Source organism: Pantherophis guttatus, chromosome 9 (genome assembly GCF_059756535.1).
Source record: "Pantherophis guttatus breed Tessera chromosome 9, ASM5975653v1, whole genome shotgun sequence".
NCBI classification, from domain to species: domain Eukaryota; kingdom Metazoa; phylum Chordata; class Lepidosauria; order Squamata; family Colubridae; genus Pantherophis; species Pantherophis guttatus.
In genome coordinates, this window is record NC_142071.1 from 11,399,291 (window position 1) to 11,420,848 (window position 21,558).

The 21,558-nt window shown below is 41.6% G+C and overlaps 1 protein-coding gene across 1 annotated transcript; it reads left to right on the forward strand.

Moving 5' to 3' along the window:
* Nucleotides 1-44: 44 nt before the first annotated feature.
* Nucleotides 45-19,180, forward strand: GOT1L1 (glutamic-oxaloacetic transaminase 1 like 1). Its single transcript, XM_034436802.3, has 9 exons — nt 45-253; nt 4,019-4,203; nt 4,873-4,996; nt 5,934-6,046; nt 7,271-7,363; nt 8,570-8,720; nt 11,725-11,890; nt 16,116-16,258; nt 18,817-19,180. The coding sequence occupies exons 1-9, from the start codon at nt 142-144 to the stop codon at nt 19,032-19,034; spliced, it is 1,305 nt and encodes a 434-aa protein (XP_034292693.1). The 5' UTR covers nt 45-141; the 3' UTR covers nt 19,035-19,180.
* Nucleotides 19,181-21,558: the final 2,378 nt, after the last annotated feature.

Below are 21,558 nucleotides of genomic sequence, written 5' to 3' on the forward strand. Positions count from 1 at the left end.
GTTGAAGGGCAAATATATTTGGTTTCCCAGGAAACGGTTGCCTTAGGAACTCTGCAAGCTGTACTAGAACTTGGTAGACCAGGTTTTCAACAGAATAATAGTCTGTCTGAAAAATCATTTTTATCTTAGCTAAACTGTGCTATGACAACTCTTTCTGTCTTCTTGGATGTTCCCTTGGCCACGGCAGTAGACTTTCCCTTAGATGTCTACAGGGAAGATCCCTCACCCCAAAAAGTGTGCCTTGGCCATGCAGGTAAACCAATTCTTCCTCAGATATGAATAGCCCTGTTCATATTGCATACCAATTTTGAAAGAAATCTCTATTAACAAACATGTATATGCTACCCTATTAGATACCACAGTAACTAAGGTTTGTGGTTTAGTGTACTGTCCAAATCTGAAGCAGCCCTATTTTGATTCTCTGATGATTGGGAGAACAGGGGATTATAATTCTCCCTTAGGCACAAGGCCAGCTGTGACCTTGGAACAGTCATTTTCTCTCAGCCTAGGAAGAAGGCAAGGGCAAACTAGTGCAAGTAATTGCCAAGGCTCAATATTGACTCACACATACTCACAGAACAAAGTTTGATGATAAGATCGAGTTTCCTTAAACCACATTGTAGACATTTCTTCAAAGTGCCTGAGAGCAGGACATAATGGGTGGGAAATTATTAGAAGATCTTTAAGAGAACCAATCTAGAATTAAGGAGAAATTAGCTGACTCTGAGAACAATCAGGAGTGGCTTGCTAAAGAAGTTGGGGTTTCTCCATCATTGGAGGTTTTCAAGAAGAGATTGGATAACCATTTGTCCAAAATAGTATAGGGTATCCAGCTCGACAGAGGATTGGACCAGAAGACCTCCAAGTTTCCTTCCAACCCTGTTATTTTATGTTCTATGTTCTATTTCAGATTTTTAAAAATCTCTAAACAGTACAGTTCCCTACAAGTTGGAGTATTTCCCTGGGAAATCTTGTGAGAATGGCAGTCTTTCAGAATCACAATGAGTATCTGATGAATGGTTTAGTCCTTAGGACAGAACAGGATGTATGAAGATATGGGGACAATGTTGTACTGTACTCCCTGAAACATACATCATCAAATGCAATGAAGAACATCACATAAAACCAACATAGAAAGTAGCAGAGTAAAATGAAAAATATGAAGCACTAACAGAAATGGCAAAATGACAGTTTCAACCGGTAAAGGCTATAACTTAGATATGAGATAGATGTCTGTAGGAAGGTCATTCAACGGAAAAGGCCCATTTTGTGATCACATGAGATTAATATACTTTTGATTTTGAATATTATGGTCAATATCTACATTTATTTTTTTAAAAAAACAGGTCTCCTTTAAAAGTATTAAAGTTCGGGGTCTGTATAAACCAGGGAAGAATCTTTATCCTATGCTGTGTAGCTACAGATACTCCTCACTATCTGTAGCTACCATCCAATGTTACAGCAGTCTTTAATTTACGCTCCAGATTCAAAGTTCTAACTGCCATCTCCCCCATATGGTCACATGGTTGCATTGGGGGGCTTGGCAACTAGTCTGAATTTATAGCATTTTGCATCATCCTGTTGTTACATGACCACAATGTTTTTTGTTTTTGTTTTGTTTTTTGCTGGAAACTGGTGTTTACCTCTGCAAAAAGGGTTCTAAAATCAGTCACAGTCACATGGGGATCTATTTAATGAATAGCACTCCTTACAACCGTAATTTTGGACTCAATTATGGTTCTAAGATGCAGTGGTGCAGAGGTTAGAGTGCAGTACTGCAGTCTACTTCTGCTGATTGCTGGCTGCCTACAATTTGGCAGTTGACTCAGCCTTCCATCCTTCCGAGGTGAGTAAAATGAGGACCCAGATTGTTGGGGGCAATAGGATGACTCTGTAAACTCCTTAGAGAGGGCTGTAAAGCACTGTAAAGTGGTAAATAAGTATAAGTGCTATTGCTATTGCTAAGTCAAGGACTACCTGTATTCAGAGAATAGGTAGGTGGATTCAGTCCACTCCCCCTTAAGCTTTCAGAGAGATATAGATATTAATATCATATCATATGCAGGGTTTTTGCATGACTTCCAGACTTGAAGGGAGGAGATTTCTCTATTTTTACACAGCGTACTTCCTGTGTGGCATTTCCAGTTATTGACCATCAGGAGACACCACATTACCATTTTCATCCTTGTTATCAATCTTCAGGTAAAGGGAGACAGTTGTTATTCTATGGCAGACATATCAAACACAAGGCCTATGAGCCAGATCTGGCCCCTGATGTGGTTAGATCTAGCTAATGGGGCTGCCCTGGAGACAGCGAGGGTTCGGCCCCTGCCACCTTGGCCCCATTCCAACATGGCCCGTTTGGGTGTTGCCCCTGGGTGAAAGGGAAGTGCTCAGAACACGGCCTGCGGGGCAAGACCATCACTGGGGACGCACTCCTCTGGTGGACTAGGCTTTGGCACTTGCCCTGGTCTCATCTTCCTCTGCTGGAGATCTCCAGATCCCTCCTTCCAGCTTTGCCTGCCCTCCGCCCCAGGAGGCACAGGATGATGTTGTTGCATGTGGAAGCATGGAGGAGAAAGTTTGCAGGAAGCAGTTTCCTCTGAGTCCAACTTCTGCCTTCACAGATCTCTGGAGAGGAGGATGGGGTGGAGGAGGGCAGCGAGGAAGCTGCGTGAGGGAAGCTTGCCCCCACAAGCCAGCATTCTTACCACACACGACTGGAAATAGGGATTCCCTTTCGAGAAGGGCCAGTCTTCCTCATGCAGGACTAGGAACCGCTGCTCCCTTGCCACCTCCTCTTGCTCTCCAGAGATCTGTCAAGACAGAAGTTGGACTTGGAGGAAACTGCTTCCTGCAAATTTTCTCCTCGATGCTTCCACACACAGCAGCATCGTCCTCCACTTCCTGCTTTGCTGGGAGGGGAACACCGGACAGGGAAATTCCAATGATGTCTGCAATTGTGGCAGTGGTGGGTTTCAAAATTTTTTACTACCGGTTCTGTGGGCGTGGCTTGGTGGGCATGGCATGGCTTGGTGGGCGTGGCAGGGGAAGGATACTGTAAAATCTCCATTCCCATCCCACTCCAGGGGAAGGATACTGTAAAATCTCCATTCCATCCCCAATCCAGGGGAAGGTTACTGCAAAATCCCCATTTCCTCCCAATCAGCTGGGACTCGGGAGGCAGAGAATGGATGGGGGCGGGGCCAGTCAGAATTTTTACTACCGGTTCTCCGAACTACTCAAAATTTCCACTACCGGTTCTCCAGATCTGGTCAGAACCTGCTGAAACCCACCTCTGGATTGTGGGAAGAATGTCTTCTTTGGCATGCTGTGCACACACACATGCACACACCATTCCAATGGGCAGGTTTTAAAACCCATCGCTACCGGTTCGCTCATGGGCACGCGCAATGCTTTTGCGCATACGCAGAAGCATCCAGGTGGGTGGAGCTTCCCACCACCACCGCTACCAGTTCACCCGACCCACCACTGCATTCCAAGCTTAGAGACTTTTATCTACATCTGAGCTTACAAACTGCCAATCATGCCCAGGCTTGGGGGGAAGACCCTTTCTCCAAGGAGTCCCCAAATTTGGAATGTGTATGTGTATCTGTGTGTGGGTGTGTGCGCATGTGCATGTGCACATACATGCACATGCTTGGCTGCCAGCAGTTTGGGGAGGTGAGGAGCTTGTGGGGCATCGAATTGTCCCCATGATGAGTTAGCCAGTGCAACTTGTTCTGTCCTGACCCAGCTGTCACAAGTCAGTTGTGCCCAGTGAGAGGCATCAAGCTGACCATGCCCACCCAGCCATGCCCACCTAGTCATGGCCACCCAGTTACTGGCCCTTTAAGGGCAACCATAATGCTGATGCAGCCATCAATGAAATTGAGCTTGACACCCCTGTTCTATGGAGTTCCAAAGGCTCAGGCAGTGATGCTTGACTACCACTGTTGACTACCACTGTTTTCATCCCTGAAGCTATGTCTCAGGCCAGGTCTGTTGCTTTTCCCAGGATGCCACACGGATAATGCTGATGAGATCTGGATCCCACCAGTTGTGCAAAAGATTCTGTTGCAAATCCCTCAGGATCCCACCTTGGATCATGAATACATCAGAGAATTGGGCATCGTGGAGTTCACCAAAACAGCCATGGAACTGGTTATTGGCAAGAACAATCAGGCTTTCTTAGACAACAGGGTATGAGGATATTTATATGAGTATGGCCATATGCCTAGGAGACAGAGATATGAAAGGATCAAATAGATTTTTTTCTTTATTGATTACATTCAAAAGCTTGTATGGAGTCCCTGTTGGAAATATTAGCGCTGTAGCATCTTTTTCTTTTTTAATTATGACAGCTTATTTTGTTGCCATGGCATGAGAGGAATGAATGTTTAAGGCCATTAGCAGCTTGAGAATAATCATGAAAAAAATAAACAGCTCTCTGTCCTGCACTGTTGCTTTTGTCAAAGAAAACTGTGATTTGGCCCAAGCGTGAGAACCCTTCCTCCAATGAAAGGAAGAAGAGATGCTTCAATCTTGCAGTCATCAACACTAACCCAATGCCTGTTGGTCCAGAATCATTTTTTAGGTTGCCTGTTGAAATAGGGTAGCTAAACTCTTCTTCTGTCTTTCATACTTTCTGCCTGCACTCATCTCTGGTCTAAGCAGTGACTTATTAAACAAACCATCATTAGTTGAGTTTGCATAATATGCTTTCTAGGGAATTTCAGGACATAAAGTCCACATATCTTAAAATTGTTGAGGTTGAGAAACACAGGCTATGAAAATTGATCTTTTGAAATGTTGAGCTGACAATTCTACATGATTAGTTAATAAAAATATTTCTTGCTTTTTTCTAAACAGGCAGGTGGTGTTCACACAATAGGTGGGACAGGTGCTGTGTGGATTGGAGCTGAATTTTTGCACCGTTGGTACCGACCCAACCATTCAACTCCAGCAATTATCTATATTGCTGAACCACAACTGGGTAGCTAATATTTTTTCGTCCCTATGTTTTGGCCTAGTCCTACAATTAAAACTTAAAGCCATTAGAAATATTGTTGGGAAGGAAAATGAGACATGACAAGAACTAATCAAGAAGTTGGAAGGTTATGTAGTTACCTCCATCTCCCATCTAGGGTTCAGAATATAGCAGAAACAACTTTAAGCATCTGATTGATGATGTATCTGTGTAGATCTACATATGAATGAAACTTGGATTTATCAGGAAGGCTTCAAAAGACAACTCTAATAGCAACAAAATTGTTCCTGTAGTGATGTAGCAATTAAATCATGCATGCACTGGTTTAGTGTTTTAGAACATTGGGAGATTGAGAACACATCTGTCACCTGTCCACAGCCTGAGAAACCAAACCAAACCATCTTCAATTTCATGAACAACAATAACAAAGCTAATATCCACCCTTGATTCATTTAGTGAAATGTTATCATCTTTCCTATGAAGTAGATCTCAATAGACTTAAATTGAACTAGTGACTTTTAATTGAATATTGGATTTTATTTATTTATTTATTTATTTTATTATTCATATTTCTATGCTGCCCACTCTCCGAGGACTCTGGGCGGCTTACACCAAAGACAGTATACTAAATAGCATATTGCCCCCAACAATCTGGGTCTTCATTTTACCCACCTCGGAAGGATGGAAGGCTGACTCAACCTTGAGCCGGTGAGATTTGAGCCGCTGATCTGCTGAACTAGCAGTCAGCTGAAGTAGCTGCAGTACTGCACTCTAACCACTGCACCACCTTGGCTCCCTTTTAGACCTTCTGAAGACAAATCATTCACTCAATCACTGAATTATGAGTCATGTCTCATAATTTATTATCAGTGCATTGTTCTGTCCAAATTAAAAATAATAATGTGGCACAAAATGGCCTAATAGGTGTCCCTTTATTTTTCAGGCACTCTTGGTTGCATATTCCAAGTTGCTGGCTTTGCAGATATTCGTTCTTACCATTACTGGGATCCCATCAAGCTGTTGGTTGACACAGACTTGTTTGTGGCAGAACTGCAGGTACCAGAAAGCAACAATTTCTATGCTTACAGCAACATCCCTATAGCCATCTGGTGTAGTGGTTAGAGCATTGGGCTCAAAGGAAATGTGACATGTGCAAAGGATCAGGACCATATGTTAAGTTGCAGTTAAGAAGATTTATTGCTCACAAGACCCTAGTCAATTATCATTCAGTACTAAATTGGCAGTAGATAAAAGTCAACTGAAGAAGGGTTGGATTTAGACCATTTGTGAGAACATAATGACTCTAGGCTGATGACCCGCTTAATTCAGCCCCCAGGCTCTGACTACTCTTCTCCTATAAATGTAGGAAAATAGCAATAGCAATAGCACTTAGACTTATATACTGCTTTACAGCGCTTTACAGCCCACTCTAAGCGGTTTGCAGAGTCAGCATATTGCCTCCAACAATTTGGGTCCTCATTTTACATCTTGACAGGATGGAAGGCTGAGTCAACCTTGAGCCTGGTGAGATTTGAACTGCCAAATTGCAGTCAGCTGGCAGTCAGCAGAAGTACCCTGCAGTATCCTTCAACTGTAATCAGTTACAGATCCTTGTTTACCTCTGAAACTGAATGGCTATTAGATCCTTCACTTCAGCCACAGTAGGTTTAGATGTTACTTTCTCTATGAAAAAATAATGCAAGCTACTGATTAATTTATTAGTCCTCTACAAAAAAGAAAGAAAGAAAGAAAGAAAGAAAGAAAGAAAGAAAGAAAGAAAGAAAGAAAGAAAGAAAGAAAGAAAGAAAGAAAGAAAGAAAGAAAGAAAGAAAACAATGACTGTCAGGGCATAGTCATGATTTTAAGAATGTGGGAATTTGACCTATATCGTATTAAATTATTTGTCAATTTTGCCACTTCAGCTGATAAGAGCTAAGAAAAGTTTAACTTCTTCTCCATTACATACTATCTTCCAACACTTTAATAGGATATACATGGATATCAATTTAGGAGACTTTTCAGAAGAAAAAATGAATATGTCCCCTATCATGGATCTAAAGTTTTTCCCCATGCTCTTATAGAGGCAGATACCTGTATATACTGTTTCTACTATCTTAGAATCAACTGTGTTGTTTCCAAAACTGCTAGTAAGTAATTATTAATAACCCATTGGTAGATCTCACTCTTTTTGCCTCCAGTTGTGTCTTTTAAGTCTTCCGCCCTACTCCCAAAGTCCTTGCCCACTAAAAGTGATAGTTATTGTATTGAATGTCCTTGCAGAATGCCCCAGAAGGCTCCATTATATTCCTGCATGCTCCTGAAGAAATTGGCTTGAAGCCCTCTGAATGGAGAAGAGTGGCATCAATGATGAAGGCAAGTGAGGACATCAGGAGAAGCATAACTAGACAGGTCACAATATGTAGAGAGACACTTGACATGATATCTTGCAAAAGTGATGCATCCATCTGTTAACACCATGTCTGTGTGGCATTAGAACCCTGCTTTTGACCCATAGTGAGTTAGCTTAGGCTGAACTGCAAGACCTGTGAAGTTTAAGAACCCTTCCAATTTAATTCATCCTACATAATCTGAAACTAAAAGGTACCATATGTGGCATGGCAACAGTGATGATTCTTTTCTATGACCGACATTCAAATTATAATTGAATGATTTCTATAGAAAATATGAATACACTGAACCTGAGTCAGAACAATAGATACTACAGGTAGTTATAATTTATGACCACAATAGAGCCTGCCCATTAGGGTCATAAGTCATGATGGGGGTAAAATAATGAACACAGAAGTCATAAAGAGAACTCTGTGGTCATTAAGCAATCTTCATATACATTAAGCTAACCCATAGTTTGCTATGGAGCATTTTTTGCTGAAAACCAGACCTAGACACTAGTTTTCAGCACAAATATCATAAATCATGATCACATGACCTCAGGATGCTGTAAATACAGGCTAGTTGCTGAGTGCCCAAAATGCAGTCACATGTTCACATGAGTCGGTAGCTGTCAGAATTTCAGAACTGGGACTGAGTCATAAGTACTTTTTGGGTGGTTCATCATAATTTCAAACGATCTCTAAGGAATGGGTCATAAGTTGAAAACTACCTATATGCAAAATATCTTTCTCTCATTTCCAATGATTGAGATATTCTAGAATAAAGTGATTGGGTTTATTTTCCTTTGAATGGAGTCAGAGAGAACAGTTAAGTTGCCTCTGTGTCAAATCTCAGACATTATTCATGCATTGTTTTTAGACAATACACATACAAAATTATTAGCCTGCAAGACTTGACATACATACTGGGGACTGTCAAAATGAATGTTAGATGTACCTTTTTCCTTCTATCGGCTCACATAATTTTCATACTTGATATAAAAGCTATAATCTCTGCTGTCTTGCTTGCAGAAGTTCCACATTCTCAGTGAAGAGCAATTTCTAAGCTAAACATAAGGCAGCATTGATGCCAAATTGTACTATTACATTCATTCACTATAACAAATGAACTATATTTATAAGAAGATATCCGCTGTCTTTCCCTTCTTCTTTTCCATTGTTTCCCCAGAGAAAGCATCTTTTCCCCTTTTTTGATGTCTCAGCTCAAGGATTGGCTTCAGGAGATCTGGACAGAGATGCCTGGGCAGTACGTCTCTTTGTAAACAAAGGTTTTGAGCTGTTATGCGCTCAGTCCTTTTCTAAAAACTTTGGCTTATATGGTAAGTCTTTGCATTTTCAGCCATCTTTGCCACATATTTGGGAACTCGGACCAACTAAATGTCATTTGTGAATCTCTGCACAAATTGGAAGTACATGTGCCTTAAAACCTGTTTTTGCAGTTGGCTTCAAGCCAATATGTAAATAATGCTTCTTCATTATAAACCACATAGAGAATGCTGTAAAGCACTTTGGGGTGGTATATAAGCCTAAATGCTATTGCTATTGCTATAGCACATGCACCAACTATCTTTTCTTTACCACATGAAGAAGTTGGATGCACTTCTGTTTCTTTCCATTAGAAGACTCCTAGTTTTGATTCTAGAAATGGTATATACCCATGAAACAGCCAGTCATAATTTGGGTACTCTTTTTTGAAGTAGTAACCATCTGCAAGTCCATCATTATGTACCTCGGTGCATAGGTATTTGCAACACGGATAATGAGATTGTTTTCTCAGTGGCTAAACATGTTTACCAGGCAAACATTTGGATTGCATTTCCAAGTTTGTTCCCAACAATGCACAGATATACAGTTGCACTAGTTTTCATCAATATTATCTGCAAACCCATTTCTGTATTTGCTGTCAATTGTCTACACCATTTTCTGCATGACTGAATATATTTGTCATTATCATCCACTTTAATCAGTACTTGTACAATCTCAAAGCTTCACTTTTACAGATCCTGATACATCTAAAAATTACTATCTGACTAACAAAATAGTTCTCCAACATTTCAAGAAGGGTCATCAAGTTTTCATCATCTGCTCTCTTCATTTAAGAAAATATAAAGATTGAATTTGAGGGCATGAAGATTGAAAACAGGGCTCTACTGATAAGATATGATCTTTTCTGTCAAAATAGCAATGGAAATAATTGAACATCAATGCATAATTAATCTAAGTGCAGATGCATTTTAGTTCTTAAAATAATTGCTCTCTGAAAAGATATCAAACTGTATGTTCAAACACTAGAGGTCTTTGAATACAAGAAAAAAGAAATTATGTTCTGGGATTTTCAGGACTGAAATGTTCATTTTGGGGGTTTATCTATTCCTTTTTTGACAATAATCCCAGATTTTCCTTTGATACATTGATGCTCCGTGTCTATATTATTTATGGTTTGGATAGTTTTATCCAAAGATAAAGACAAGACAAAGACTGTGAGCTATGGATGCCATTCTGATGTGTCACAAATTGGGCTCTGCAAAATTGCTTTGTGATGCCAAACAACTCATGTTACTTAATAGATTTGGAAAGCTTGTGGGCATGTCACAAACTCAAGTGTCGATGGCCCAGTTCTTAGACCGGAAATTATTGATTTTTTAAAATAGGACTTGTGCATCACTCCTAGTACTTCTCACACCAGTCTGAGTATAGGGTGACTTGAGCATATCCAAAGCATTGTTTTCAAAGAGCTATTTGAATCTAGGTCTTTTTGGACGTTGCCCAATCCTCATATCACTATATCAATTTTCCCTTCAGTAGGCAACATAGCAAATGAAAAGGACTGAACAATAATAAAGCCTTCATTATTCCCATTAAATTATTTTTTATCTTCCAAGCTATTTGGCTCAATTCCTCCTGGAAAAAAGAGGAGCTGTCTATTATAAAAAGAATGAGTCCCAAGCAAAGAGACTGAATTAGGAAGGGAGGTGTCCAACGAAAGAATCCAACATGGACTTAGATGCAAAGAGAGGTAGCCACAGCAATAGCCAGGCAGCAATTAAATAATTTGAAGCTGTTCTTGTTGTCACATCATTTCCTAGAAATCAGGAAATCCCTGATTTGGAGCACATATTCTTGCTCCTATCTCTTAAACAGGTTCTACTTCTGTTGTGTTAAGGATAAAAATTCATGCCTATCAAAAAGCATCGGAGGAAAGGAGGAACATAGAACATAGAGTAATAGAGTTGGAAGGGACCTTTGAGGTCTTCTAGTCCAACCATCTGTTCGAGCAGGAGACCCTCTACCATTTCAGTCAAATGGTTGTCCAGTCTCTTTTTGGAAACCCATAACTTCTGGAGAAGGTCTTACAACCTGTCATCTCCTGTCATCTCTAGTACCAATAGGTCTCCTGAAGTTACCTTTCTAGACATTGATTCGTCCTACCAAAGTCTGATGGATTTAATGTCAGTCCTGAAATTAGACAGATCCTAGACCAGTGATGGCTAACCTTTTTGCCATCGCGTGCCAAAAGTGAGGGGAAGGGGGGGTCAGCCGCATGCGTGCCGACACCCATAATTCTATGCGCCCTGCCCCCACGCGTGTGCGTGACCCCCCCTGCGTTTCCCCCGCTTTTGGCATGTGATGGACGGTGGGCCCAGTAGGCCCATTTTTTGTCCTCCCCAGGCTCCAGAGCCTTTCTAGGACCCTGGGGAGGGCGAAAACTGCCTTCCGCACCCCCTCCCAGAGGCCCTCCGGAGGCTGGAAACAGCCTGTTTGCCAACTTCCAGTGGGCCCAAAAGGCCCAAAAATCAGATGACTGGCGTGCGCATGTGCAGCAGAGATGAGCTCGCGTGCCCACCGATATGGCCCTGTGTGCCACCTGTGGCATGTGTGCCATAGGTTCGCCATCACGGTCCTAGACTAATTCAAAAATCTTCCTTGAACATCAGTTCACATCGCTGGCAAGAGTAATCCACCTCTGCTTCTCCTGGCATTTGTGAGGTGAGGAAGAAAGAAAACAGTCCACCCATATCTCCTCCTGATCTGGATTCCATTTCTGATTGGGACAATACATTATCCTCAAGGAAAGGTAGACTCCTCTCCAAGGCCCCATCCCTAAAATAAAGTTTATGGGGAACTCTTCTTTTAGTAATTGGTGAAGTCTACAGAGAGTGAATCAGAATAAGTTTCTGTATTTGATGGAATGACAGGAACCCTAATATTAAGAGGTTTGGGGGGAGGAAGGAATATTTAGAGACAGCTAGTTTCAAAGAAATACTGACTCAACTACAATTCACTAAATACTGCAGTGTTGTGTCTCTTGGCTATATCATGCAGATGAACGAGTGGGGAACCTCATTGTGGTGACAACAGACAATCCAACCCTGATCCGAATCCACTCACAGATAGCTCAACTAATAGCTGTGACATGGTTTGGACCCACCAGTTTAGGGGCGCGGGTGATTACAATGGTACTGACCAGCCCTGCTCATTTCTATGAATGGTAAGAAGGAAGGCAAGTAATCAGATAGTTTGAATTTATATTAGCCATGAGATCAGCTCTCTGTATTACTATCTTGGGACTGTGATGATCTATCTGCTATAGTAAAATATCCAAGAATATTATTTAAGTTATAAACTATTTTCTTAATTTAATTTAAATTTAATATTTAAATTTATATACTGCCCTTCTCCCGAAGGACTCAGGGCGGTGAACAGCCAGAAGTAAAAAACATCAAATACAAAATTTAAAAACAATTTAAAAATAAATTAAACATTTTGGCCCAACAGTTAAAATCCCCCATTAAAAATCCAAATTAAAATACACAATTGGAGAGATTAGGCCAGCCCGACTTGATGAAATAAAAAGGTTTTGAGGGCCCGACGGAAAGTACATAAGTCCGGAATCGTCCGTACCACCGGGGGGAGCTCGTTCCAGAAGGCAGGTGCTCCCACAGAGAAAGCTCTCTCCCTGGGGTCCGCCAGTCGGCATTCTTTGGCTGACATCACCCGGAGGAGCCCCTCTCTGTGGTAGCGTACTGGCTGGTGGGAGGCTCTCAGTGGCAGAAGGCGGTCACGTAAATATCCAGGCCCTAAGCCATGGAGCGCTCTAAAGGTGGTCACCAACATCTTGAATCGCACCCAGAGGACCACCAGGAGCCAGTGCAGCTCATGCAGGAGAGGTGTTACATGGGAGCGCCATGACGCTCCCATAATCACCCGCGTGGCTGCATTCTGGACCAGTTGGAGCCTCCGGGTGCTCTTCAAGGGGAGCCTCATGTAGAGAGCATTGCAGTAGTCCAGGTGGGAAGTGATGAGGGCATGAGTGACTGTGTGTAAGGAGTCCCGATCCAGAAAGGGACTCAACTGGCGAATCAGGCAAACCTGATAAAAAGCCCCCGTGGCCACAGCCGTCACATGCTCTTCTAAAGACAGCCGTGCATCCAGGAGGACACCCAAGTTGCGAGCCCTCTCTGTGGGGGCCAACAACTTGCCCCGAATAGTCAGAGATGGCACTGACTATATCGGGACACTGGAAGCCACAGCCACTCGGTCTTGGATGGGTTGAGCTTGAGCCTGTTTCTCCCCATCCAGATCTGTACGGCCTCCAGACACCGGGACATCACGTCAAGGGCATCATTGGGGTGGTCTGGGGTGAGATGTACAGCTGAGTGTCATCAGCGTACTGATGGTACTTCATCCCGAAACCACGGATGATCTCACCCAGCGGCTTCACATAAATGTTGAACAGAAGGGGTGAGAGGACCGACCCCTGTGGCACCCCACATACAAGGCACCTCGGGGTTGACCTCTGGCCCCCCATCAACACAAACTGTGACCGGTCAGAGAGGAAGGAGGAGAACCACCGCAACATGGTGCCCCCCACCCTAACCCCTCCAGCATGATACCATGGTCGATGGTATCAAAAGCCACTGAGAGATCTAGCAGGACCAGGACAGAGGAACAACCCCTGTCCCGAGCCCTCCAGAGATCATCAACCAATGCGACCAATGCCATTTTCATGCTGTGCCTAGGCCTGAAGCCCGACTGGAACGGATCGAGATAGACCGCTTCATCCAGGTACTGGGGAAACTGTCGCGCCACCACACTCTCAACAACCTTCACCAGAAAGCGAAGGTTGGAGACTGGACGATAATTTGCTAAAACAGCCGGGTCCAGGGAGGGCTTCTTGAGGAGGGGCTTCACCACCGCCTCTTTCAAGGCGGCAGGAAAGTAGCCCTCTCTCAAAGAAGCGTTAACAACCCCCTGGAGCCAGCCTTGTGTAACCTCCCAGGAAGCCAGCACCAACCAGGAGGGACACGGGTCCAATAAACAAGTGACCGCGCTAAGTCTACCCAGAATCCTGTCCACGTCTTCAGGGGTCACTGGGTCAAACTCCTCCCAGATAAAGCTCTCAAGACCTGTCTCTATCACCCTGCCTGTATCTACCCAGTCAGAGTCCAGGCCTTCCCGAATTTGAGCGACTTTGTCATGCAGATACTGCACAAAATCCTCAGCCCTGCCCTCCAAGGGGTCCTCCCGCGCTCCCAGATGGAGCAGGGAGTGGGTCACCCTGAACAGGGCGGCTGGGCGGTTATCTGTAGACACGATAAGAATGGAAAAATAATTAAACTTTGCCGTTTTTATCGCCACTAGGTAGGTCTTAATATGAGACCTTACCAGTGTTCGGTCGGCTTCGGAAAGGCAAGCCCTCCAACTGCTCTTGGTATGAGGGTAGACAAAGAAAAAAGCCAATGCAGTAATTGGAGATGGAGGTTCTGCCATCTTTAGGGTCTTCATCTAAATAAAACAAGAATAAGGATTCTGGAAAACACCTGGTGAACAAGTACAGAAGTGTTAGAATAAGTTATTAGGATTGTCTTCTGGTTCCAGACAATTTAGTTTTCCCAACTAAATTGAGAATTCAATTATCATAATTCCCAGCATTTCTAGTCTGAAATTTCTAACTGATGAGTAGAATGAAGCTTGTTTTTTTTATTGGAAGTTGAGGTGACAACATAGTTACCTTGAATGGTGCTTATTAAGCACAGCATGACTCTGGGTATTGACGTATTTGGAAATGGTTTCTAGGAATGATTTGTTTGTACTGCATTTAACCAATTATTTCTTCAATGTCTTTTTACAGTGCATATTCTAGGAAGTTCTAAACTGCAGGACTGGTGGTCGGTCATCTTTCTATGCACAGTTTAAAAGTACATAGTTACCTTTCCCAATGTAGTGCCCTTTTGAATTATTGGACTACAGCTTCTAAAATTCCTGGGCAGTAATGTCACTAATGAAAGCAAATATACATGTCCCAGGATAACACTGCAAAATCAAGTTGGTCACCAGGTCCAGAAGTTTACTTTTTCAAGCTTTCAGATCAGGGATGGGTTCTAAATTTTTTTACTACCAGTTCTGTGGGCGTGGCTTATTTTGTGGGCATGGCTTGGAGGTCATGTGACCGGGTGGGTGTGGCTAGCTTGACATGTGACCGGGTGGCCATGGCTATGTGTATAGGGACTACTCAGAGGGCTGAAAAAAGTCATTTCTGACAGGTCCTCGCACTTTTGACTGGTCCTCACACCATCCTCACATTTATGCCCATGCAGCATTCTTAACAACCATGTCACTCATTTCACAACTGCTTCTCTTCGCCATGGTGACAAGATAGGGCAAAAAACGTAAAATGTGAGGACAGTCGTAAGTTCGAGGACTGGTCAAAAGTGCAAGGACCAGTCAAAAATAACTTTTTCAGCCCTCTGAGTAATCCATATGCACAAAAGGATACAGCAATAGAGAGGGATGAAGGAAGGAGAAGAGAGGGAAGGAAGAGAAGGGAGGGAGGAAGGGAAGGGAAATTAGAATAGGAGTGAGGGTAAGAGAGGGAGGAAGACAGGAGGAGAAGGAGAAAGGAAGAGGAAGTAGGGAGGAGAAGAAGGGGGGAAGAGAAAGTAAGAAGGAAAGAAAAGAGAGAGGTGGTAGGTTTGAGGAGAAAGATTGCTGTATAATAAAAAAGATGAAAGGGAAGAAAGGCAACCCCAAACAAATATAAAGATATTAAGATAAAGAATGAATTCTTTATCGTCACCACTACCGGCTCGCGGGAACCGGTGCAAACCGGGAGCAACCCACCACTGTTTCAGATTCATGCTAGAGCTTTCTTCAAGAAACTTCTCTCTACTGGAATATATGCTTTGAGCTATTCTGTGAGTCGTATCTTTGTGGTGCTTTCCTGTTGGTTGGTTGATTGGTATGATGATAGTTGGCAGTTGGCTGTTGTTTACTTGTGCTGCCAATTACCAGCCATCAACATACCAACCAACAGGAAAGCACCACATAAATACGACTCACAGAATACCCCCAAGCACATATTCCTTGAAGATGGGCTCCTGCACGAGTGTGAAAGCTCAGAAGAGTAAACCTCTGGTCCTGGTGACTGACTCAGATTCGGTTTTGCAGTAATGTCACAATCCACTATGTACCAAGGATATGGAGGATGTACTTCAGCACATTAGCATGGCATTGTGTTGGAGAAAGCTAATATGCCAGATCAACCAGTACCATTTTAGAACTGTTGTTTTTGGCAAGAACACACTCTTCCCAGCCTTGCTACATTAACTAAATGCTGTAATAAGAGATAAAACTTTTGAACAGATCTAAATAGACATGACTGGTTTGCAAACCATGGGTTGTTTTTTTTTCTTTCTGAATTCAAACCTCCTTAGGAAACAAAGTCTTCAGACACTAGTAAAGAGGATTATGTTGATTAGGGAAAAGTTGAAAGAGAAGTTGCGGATTCTGGGAACACCAGGTTCCTGGGAGCATCTTACAAGGCAGTCGGGAGTCCATAGCTTTATTGGATTGAATTGTAAGTATTCAATAAACAGTTGTTGACAAATCCAGGATAAATCTTCTTAATCACTGACTGATGAAACCTCAAATGCTATATGGCTTCTTTTTTCATTTCTGCATCAGAGAATGTCGAAACTATGGAACTCCTTCATGATAAACTCAGTAGGAGTTAGTGATAAAAGTGTTGCACTTGGGAGACATTGGGTAAGTTTGGGCCACTCCCTATTTCTCAGTCCAAACGACCATGGAGGTTGGGCAAATCAATGTTGATCCGATCAAAAACTTGAATTCTGTACTGATCATTGATTCAATCCTTGAATTCTACCAAAGAGCCTTGGTAGTACAGTGGTCTAAAGCACCCTGTTATTAAGAACAGCTGCCTGCAATTACTGCAGGTTCGAATCTCACCAAGCTCAAGGTTGACTCAGCCTTCCATCCTTTCTAAGGTAGGTAAATTGAGGACCCAGATTGTGGGGGCAATAAGCTGACTTTGTATAAATATACAAAAAGAATGAAGGCTATTGCTTAGCGCATTGTAAGCCGCCCTGAGTCTCCAGAGAAGGGCGGCATATAAATCAAATTTAAAAAAAAAAATTCAAGGACTGATGATAATTTGAAATTTTTGATTCTGAGCAATTTGATTTGAAAAAAAAATCAGCTATTGCACATTTGCAACATCCCTTCCAAATTATCAGATTGATTTGAAAAGAGACACCATGCAGTTTCATGCAACTTTTCAGTTTGATTAACAAGGTTGATCTGATCTGAAAATTCTATCATATTTCTAAACTGAAATTGCATCAAAAAATTAATAACATTTATTTTTATATAAAATTTATTAACCAGGTATCAAAAAATCAAAAGACTTTTAGAAACAAATAGGGTTCCACATATTTTCATGTGCTTATGGTGTAATTACTGTCTCAGTTAATTAGCTCTACAATAGTTGATTGCATCCAGAGGGTGATGGGGAAAGACAAATACTCCAAAGACCCTCTAAGTAAATGTATGCATTTAATTTATTCATATTACATTTTGGCTACAAAAATTCGATGACCATTGGAGGTTTCCATATCTATTGGCTGAACATCTGGTGCCATTCAGAATTTTGCAGCCCAAATCTGACATGCCTATATTGACCAAGGAATGGGCAACCTTTGAATAACCAAGAATGAATTGAATGCTGAAAGCAAAAACCACAGAGAGTACACAAATCATGCAAAAGACTAAGTTATGAATGTGGCTGTGGGGTTTGAATGCTCTCCTCTTTTATTCCTTTAATTGCTATTTTGGAATACAAGTATAAAGTATGTTATATCCATTGCAGGTTTTTTATTAGTTTTCTTGTGTTTTCCCCTCTCTGAATATTGAGAATGTCTGGCTGATTTCGGTAGCTGTCTGGAGAGGGCTTGGGATGTGGGCTGAAGAAGTGCCCCCAGAGATCAAAATGCCTTCTCCTCCTCCATTAAATAATGGAAGGAAGGTTTCCTAGATATGCCAAAGGTGCTTTTTTCAAGAGGCAACTGGACTTTCTTGTTTTTCATTTAAGATGGTTTCACTTCTTACCCAAGAAGCTTTTTCAGCTCTGACTGGATGGTGGGGAATGGAAGGATTTATATTCCTTGGAGATAGCTGGCCATTTGCATCCTTTTAGAGAGTCATTGAGGCCACTTGGAGGTTTATCTATGTCCTTAGGGACAAGATTCAGCAGTCCATCTCCATTTAAAAGACAAAGGCCACTCTTTGAAGACAGCAAAGTCCACATTTTGGACAGAGAGGACCGCTGGTTTGAAAGAGGGGGTCAAAGAGGCCATCTATGTCAAAATTGAACAGCCCTCTCTCAACAGAGGGGGAGGGATACAACATTATCTACAACACAGTCCTTTCAGCAGTTCCAAGAAGGCTCCACACCCATTTGCACTACTCAGGTGACCCTGAGGACACATATAAACCTCCAAGTGGACTCTCTAAAAGAATCAAATGACCGGCTGTCTGCAAGGAATATAAATCCTTCCATTTCCCACCATCCAGAGCTGAAGAAGCTTCTTGGATGAGAAGCAAAATGACTTCAAAAAAAACCAAGAAGGTCCAGTTGCCTTTTGGAAAAAGCACCTTTGGGACAACCATGACTGGATTTATTTTATTTTTTATTTTTATTTGATTTATATGCCGCCCTTCTCCGGAGACTCAGGGCGGCTTACAATGTGTTAAGCAATAGCCTTCATCCTTTTGTATATTTATACAAAGTCAGCTTATTGCCCCCACAATCTGGGTCCTCAATTTACCTACCTTAGAAAGGATGGAAGGCTGAGTCAACCTTGAGCCTGGCGAGATTTGAACCTGCAGTAATTGCAGGCAGCTGGTCTTAATAACAGGATGCTTTAGACCACTGTACTACCAAGGCTCTGACTGAGAATCTCCATAGACATGTTTCCTAGATGTTTGCCAGTCTTCTGGCATAAAATTCACAGCCATTCCTACAAACCAGCTGCGCACATTGTTCCTATTTAAGCTAAAATGTTCTTCTTAGCTGAAGATCCATCAAAGTGAAAAGCATTTCTTTTTCTTTGCCAGCCTCCCAAGTGGAGTTCCTAGAGAAGCAGAAACATATCTACCTTCTTGCCAATGGGCAGATCAACATTTGCAGCATTAACTCCAAGAATTTGGACTATATAGCACAAAGCATCCATGAAGCCATCTTGGCCACTACCTGTCAAATTCCCAGCCAGCTCTGCATGATGGCTGACCAAGAACCTGAGAAGAGTTTTATAGATTTATCAAATTCTTCTTAAATTAAGAGTGTTCTAGTAAAACTGTATTTTAGAAACACTTGATCTGGTCAATGTATGTTTGTTTCTCAAAATTGATCATAATCATGATCTCCAGTTTCTAGATGTTGAGTCTATGTACTCAGTAATCATTAAAATGATCTCTGACATGAATCTTTGTGAAGTAGAGTGCTCCTTTGGAAAGACATCAAAATCTACTTTTTCCAGTATATAACTGCTGTTTACTTTTTGTTTGAGAAACTGCTTTCTTTTCAGACTCATATATATGGAATAAGTGCTCTCTGACTGTCCTTCTGGTAAGACATAGTTAGCTAGGTGCTAGACTTTTTCTGACTCTACACTATATATCCTGTAAATCAATCTCCTTTCAGAAATAGGTACTGCACTAATCACTGCTCAGGACAGATACCTGTTCCCAGAAATACTAATACATACACAACCTGGAAGAGCCTTGGTAGTACAGGGGTTTAAGGCACCCTGTTATTAAGCTTATTAAGACCAGCTGCCTGCAATTACTGCAGGGTTCGAATCTCGCCAAGGCTCAAGGTTGACTCAGCCTTCCATCCTTTCTAAGGTAGGTGAAATGAGGACCCAGTTTGTGGGGGCAATAAGCTGACTTTGTATAAATATACAAAAGGATGAAGGCTATTGCTGAGCACATTGTAAGCCGCCCTGAGTCTTCAGAGAAGGGCGGCATATAAATCAAATTTAAAAAAAAAAAAAAAAACCTCCAACACAAAGAAGGGCAGAATCTGGAATTGAGTAATTCGGTTACAGTCACATAAAAAAATCTCTACCTTCTTCTAAAGGTTGGTTGAAGGAAGTTTCCATTGGAATTCAGATTGCCCCATAAGCTTTCTGTCAGATATAATATGATATGTGTATACGAGAGAGATAGTGAGTTTACATTTGAGCAGCATTCTCCAATCTGGTGCTTTCTTGATATTTGGGGATTACAATTCCCAAAAATATCCAAAACGGGCCTCAGTTTCCAGCTCTGAATTTTTAGCTGGAATTTCTTGACCCTTAGTCAGTTTTGGAGTTGTGATTGGTTTGTGTTTTTTTGTTTTTAGGACTTATATGAAACTGATTGTAATGTGTGATAGGATGGGTTAACTCAGTGGTTTCTATGGTAACTGTACTGGGTTGTCTCTGATGCAGACACCCAGAAGGTTAATCAACAAAAAGGAAACAAACAGCACAGGACTGGAATTCACTAAATCAGGAAGCATGAGATGTCCAAGGAACCGCTCATGAAAGCGATGACAATAAATGAAAAGTATTAAAGGTTCAGCTGAAAAAAGGACAATATACATGTTTTAACAATCAGGCATGGATTAATAGCTGTTGGATCGTTTATTTCAAGGAAAAGAGCTGCAAACCTTTATGGAACAAATTAGATTGAGAGAGTAGAGCAATATGCATATTTTTGCCAAACAAGTAAAGGAAAAATAGTTTGTTAAATTTTTCCTTATTTATTTTAAGAGGGGGCTGGGAACCGGTAAACCAAAATGCAAAGAGACCAAGAAAAATAGGTTCTGTTATACCCTCTGCAACCAAATGGGCATCAAAACTTGTCTTCATAAATCTAAAACATTGTCAGTCCTCTGGACAAGAAAAACAACTAGATGAACTAATTCTACTTTATTGTAAGGCTACATTAACAGAATTTTGCAAGTCTGAAAGAACAAACTTCCATTAAGGTGGTCTTCCTAAATTCTTCTGATGGTTAAGCCATTGAGGGTTCCTGCCTCTCTTCTCAGATTGTATCTCTCCCCTTCATCCCCCCAAGGTCATACACAACTTCCATTACTGGAGGGTTATATACGTGCTTGGTAAGTAACTACATAAATATCATAACTTTTTAACATTTTGTTTGTTTCAGAAATGCCTTCTTTCATTCTCACTATAAGAAGCAATCTTTCTGGTTGGTCAAGTTGTAAAAATTCATCCATCGTGGCTTATTTGTGAACTAATAATTTGACAAGCCAATACTTAGCACACAGGGACTCTCCAGCAAACATTGCAATGAACTTTTTGCTACTGGAGAACTGAAGAACTTCTTGGATGGAAAGTGAAATGTTTTCGAGGAAAAAAACAAGAAAGTCCAGTTGCCATCTGGAAAAGCACCTTTGGGACTATTGGAGACTTGCACAAAAAACATCCAGGGAGAATGCAGTTGCAAACCACTTGCACAATTTTGTGATAGATACAAAAATTGAGTGAGACTTGAAGGCTTTGGCACCCTATCTTGTGCTCTTGGTGGAATGACATTCCAGTTTTGCTTCCAGATGCCTTTAGAAAAACGGGAGTTTGACCCTCTAAAAAAGCTGTAAATATGAAAGCAAGCAAGATAAAAATAATAAACCCAGAAATCTTCAGGATCTGATTTGGATGCTTTCCTAGTAGGAGCCTCAATACTTGTCATCAGTTGTGTATCTGACAATTAATTTCCTTAATGTCGTATCTTCTTCTCTTTTCAGTAGCAGTAAAAAAAAGTTATTTTTGTAACCTTTCCCTTTGACTA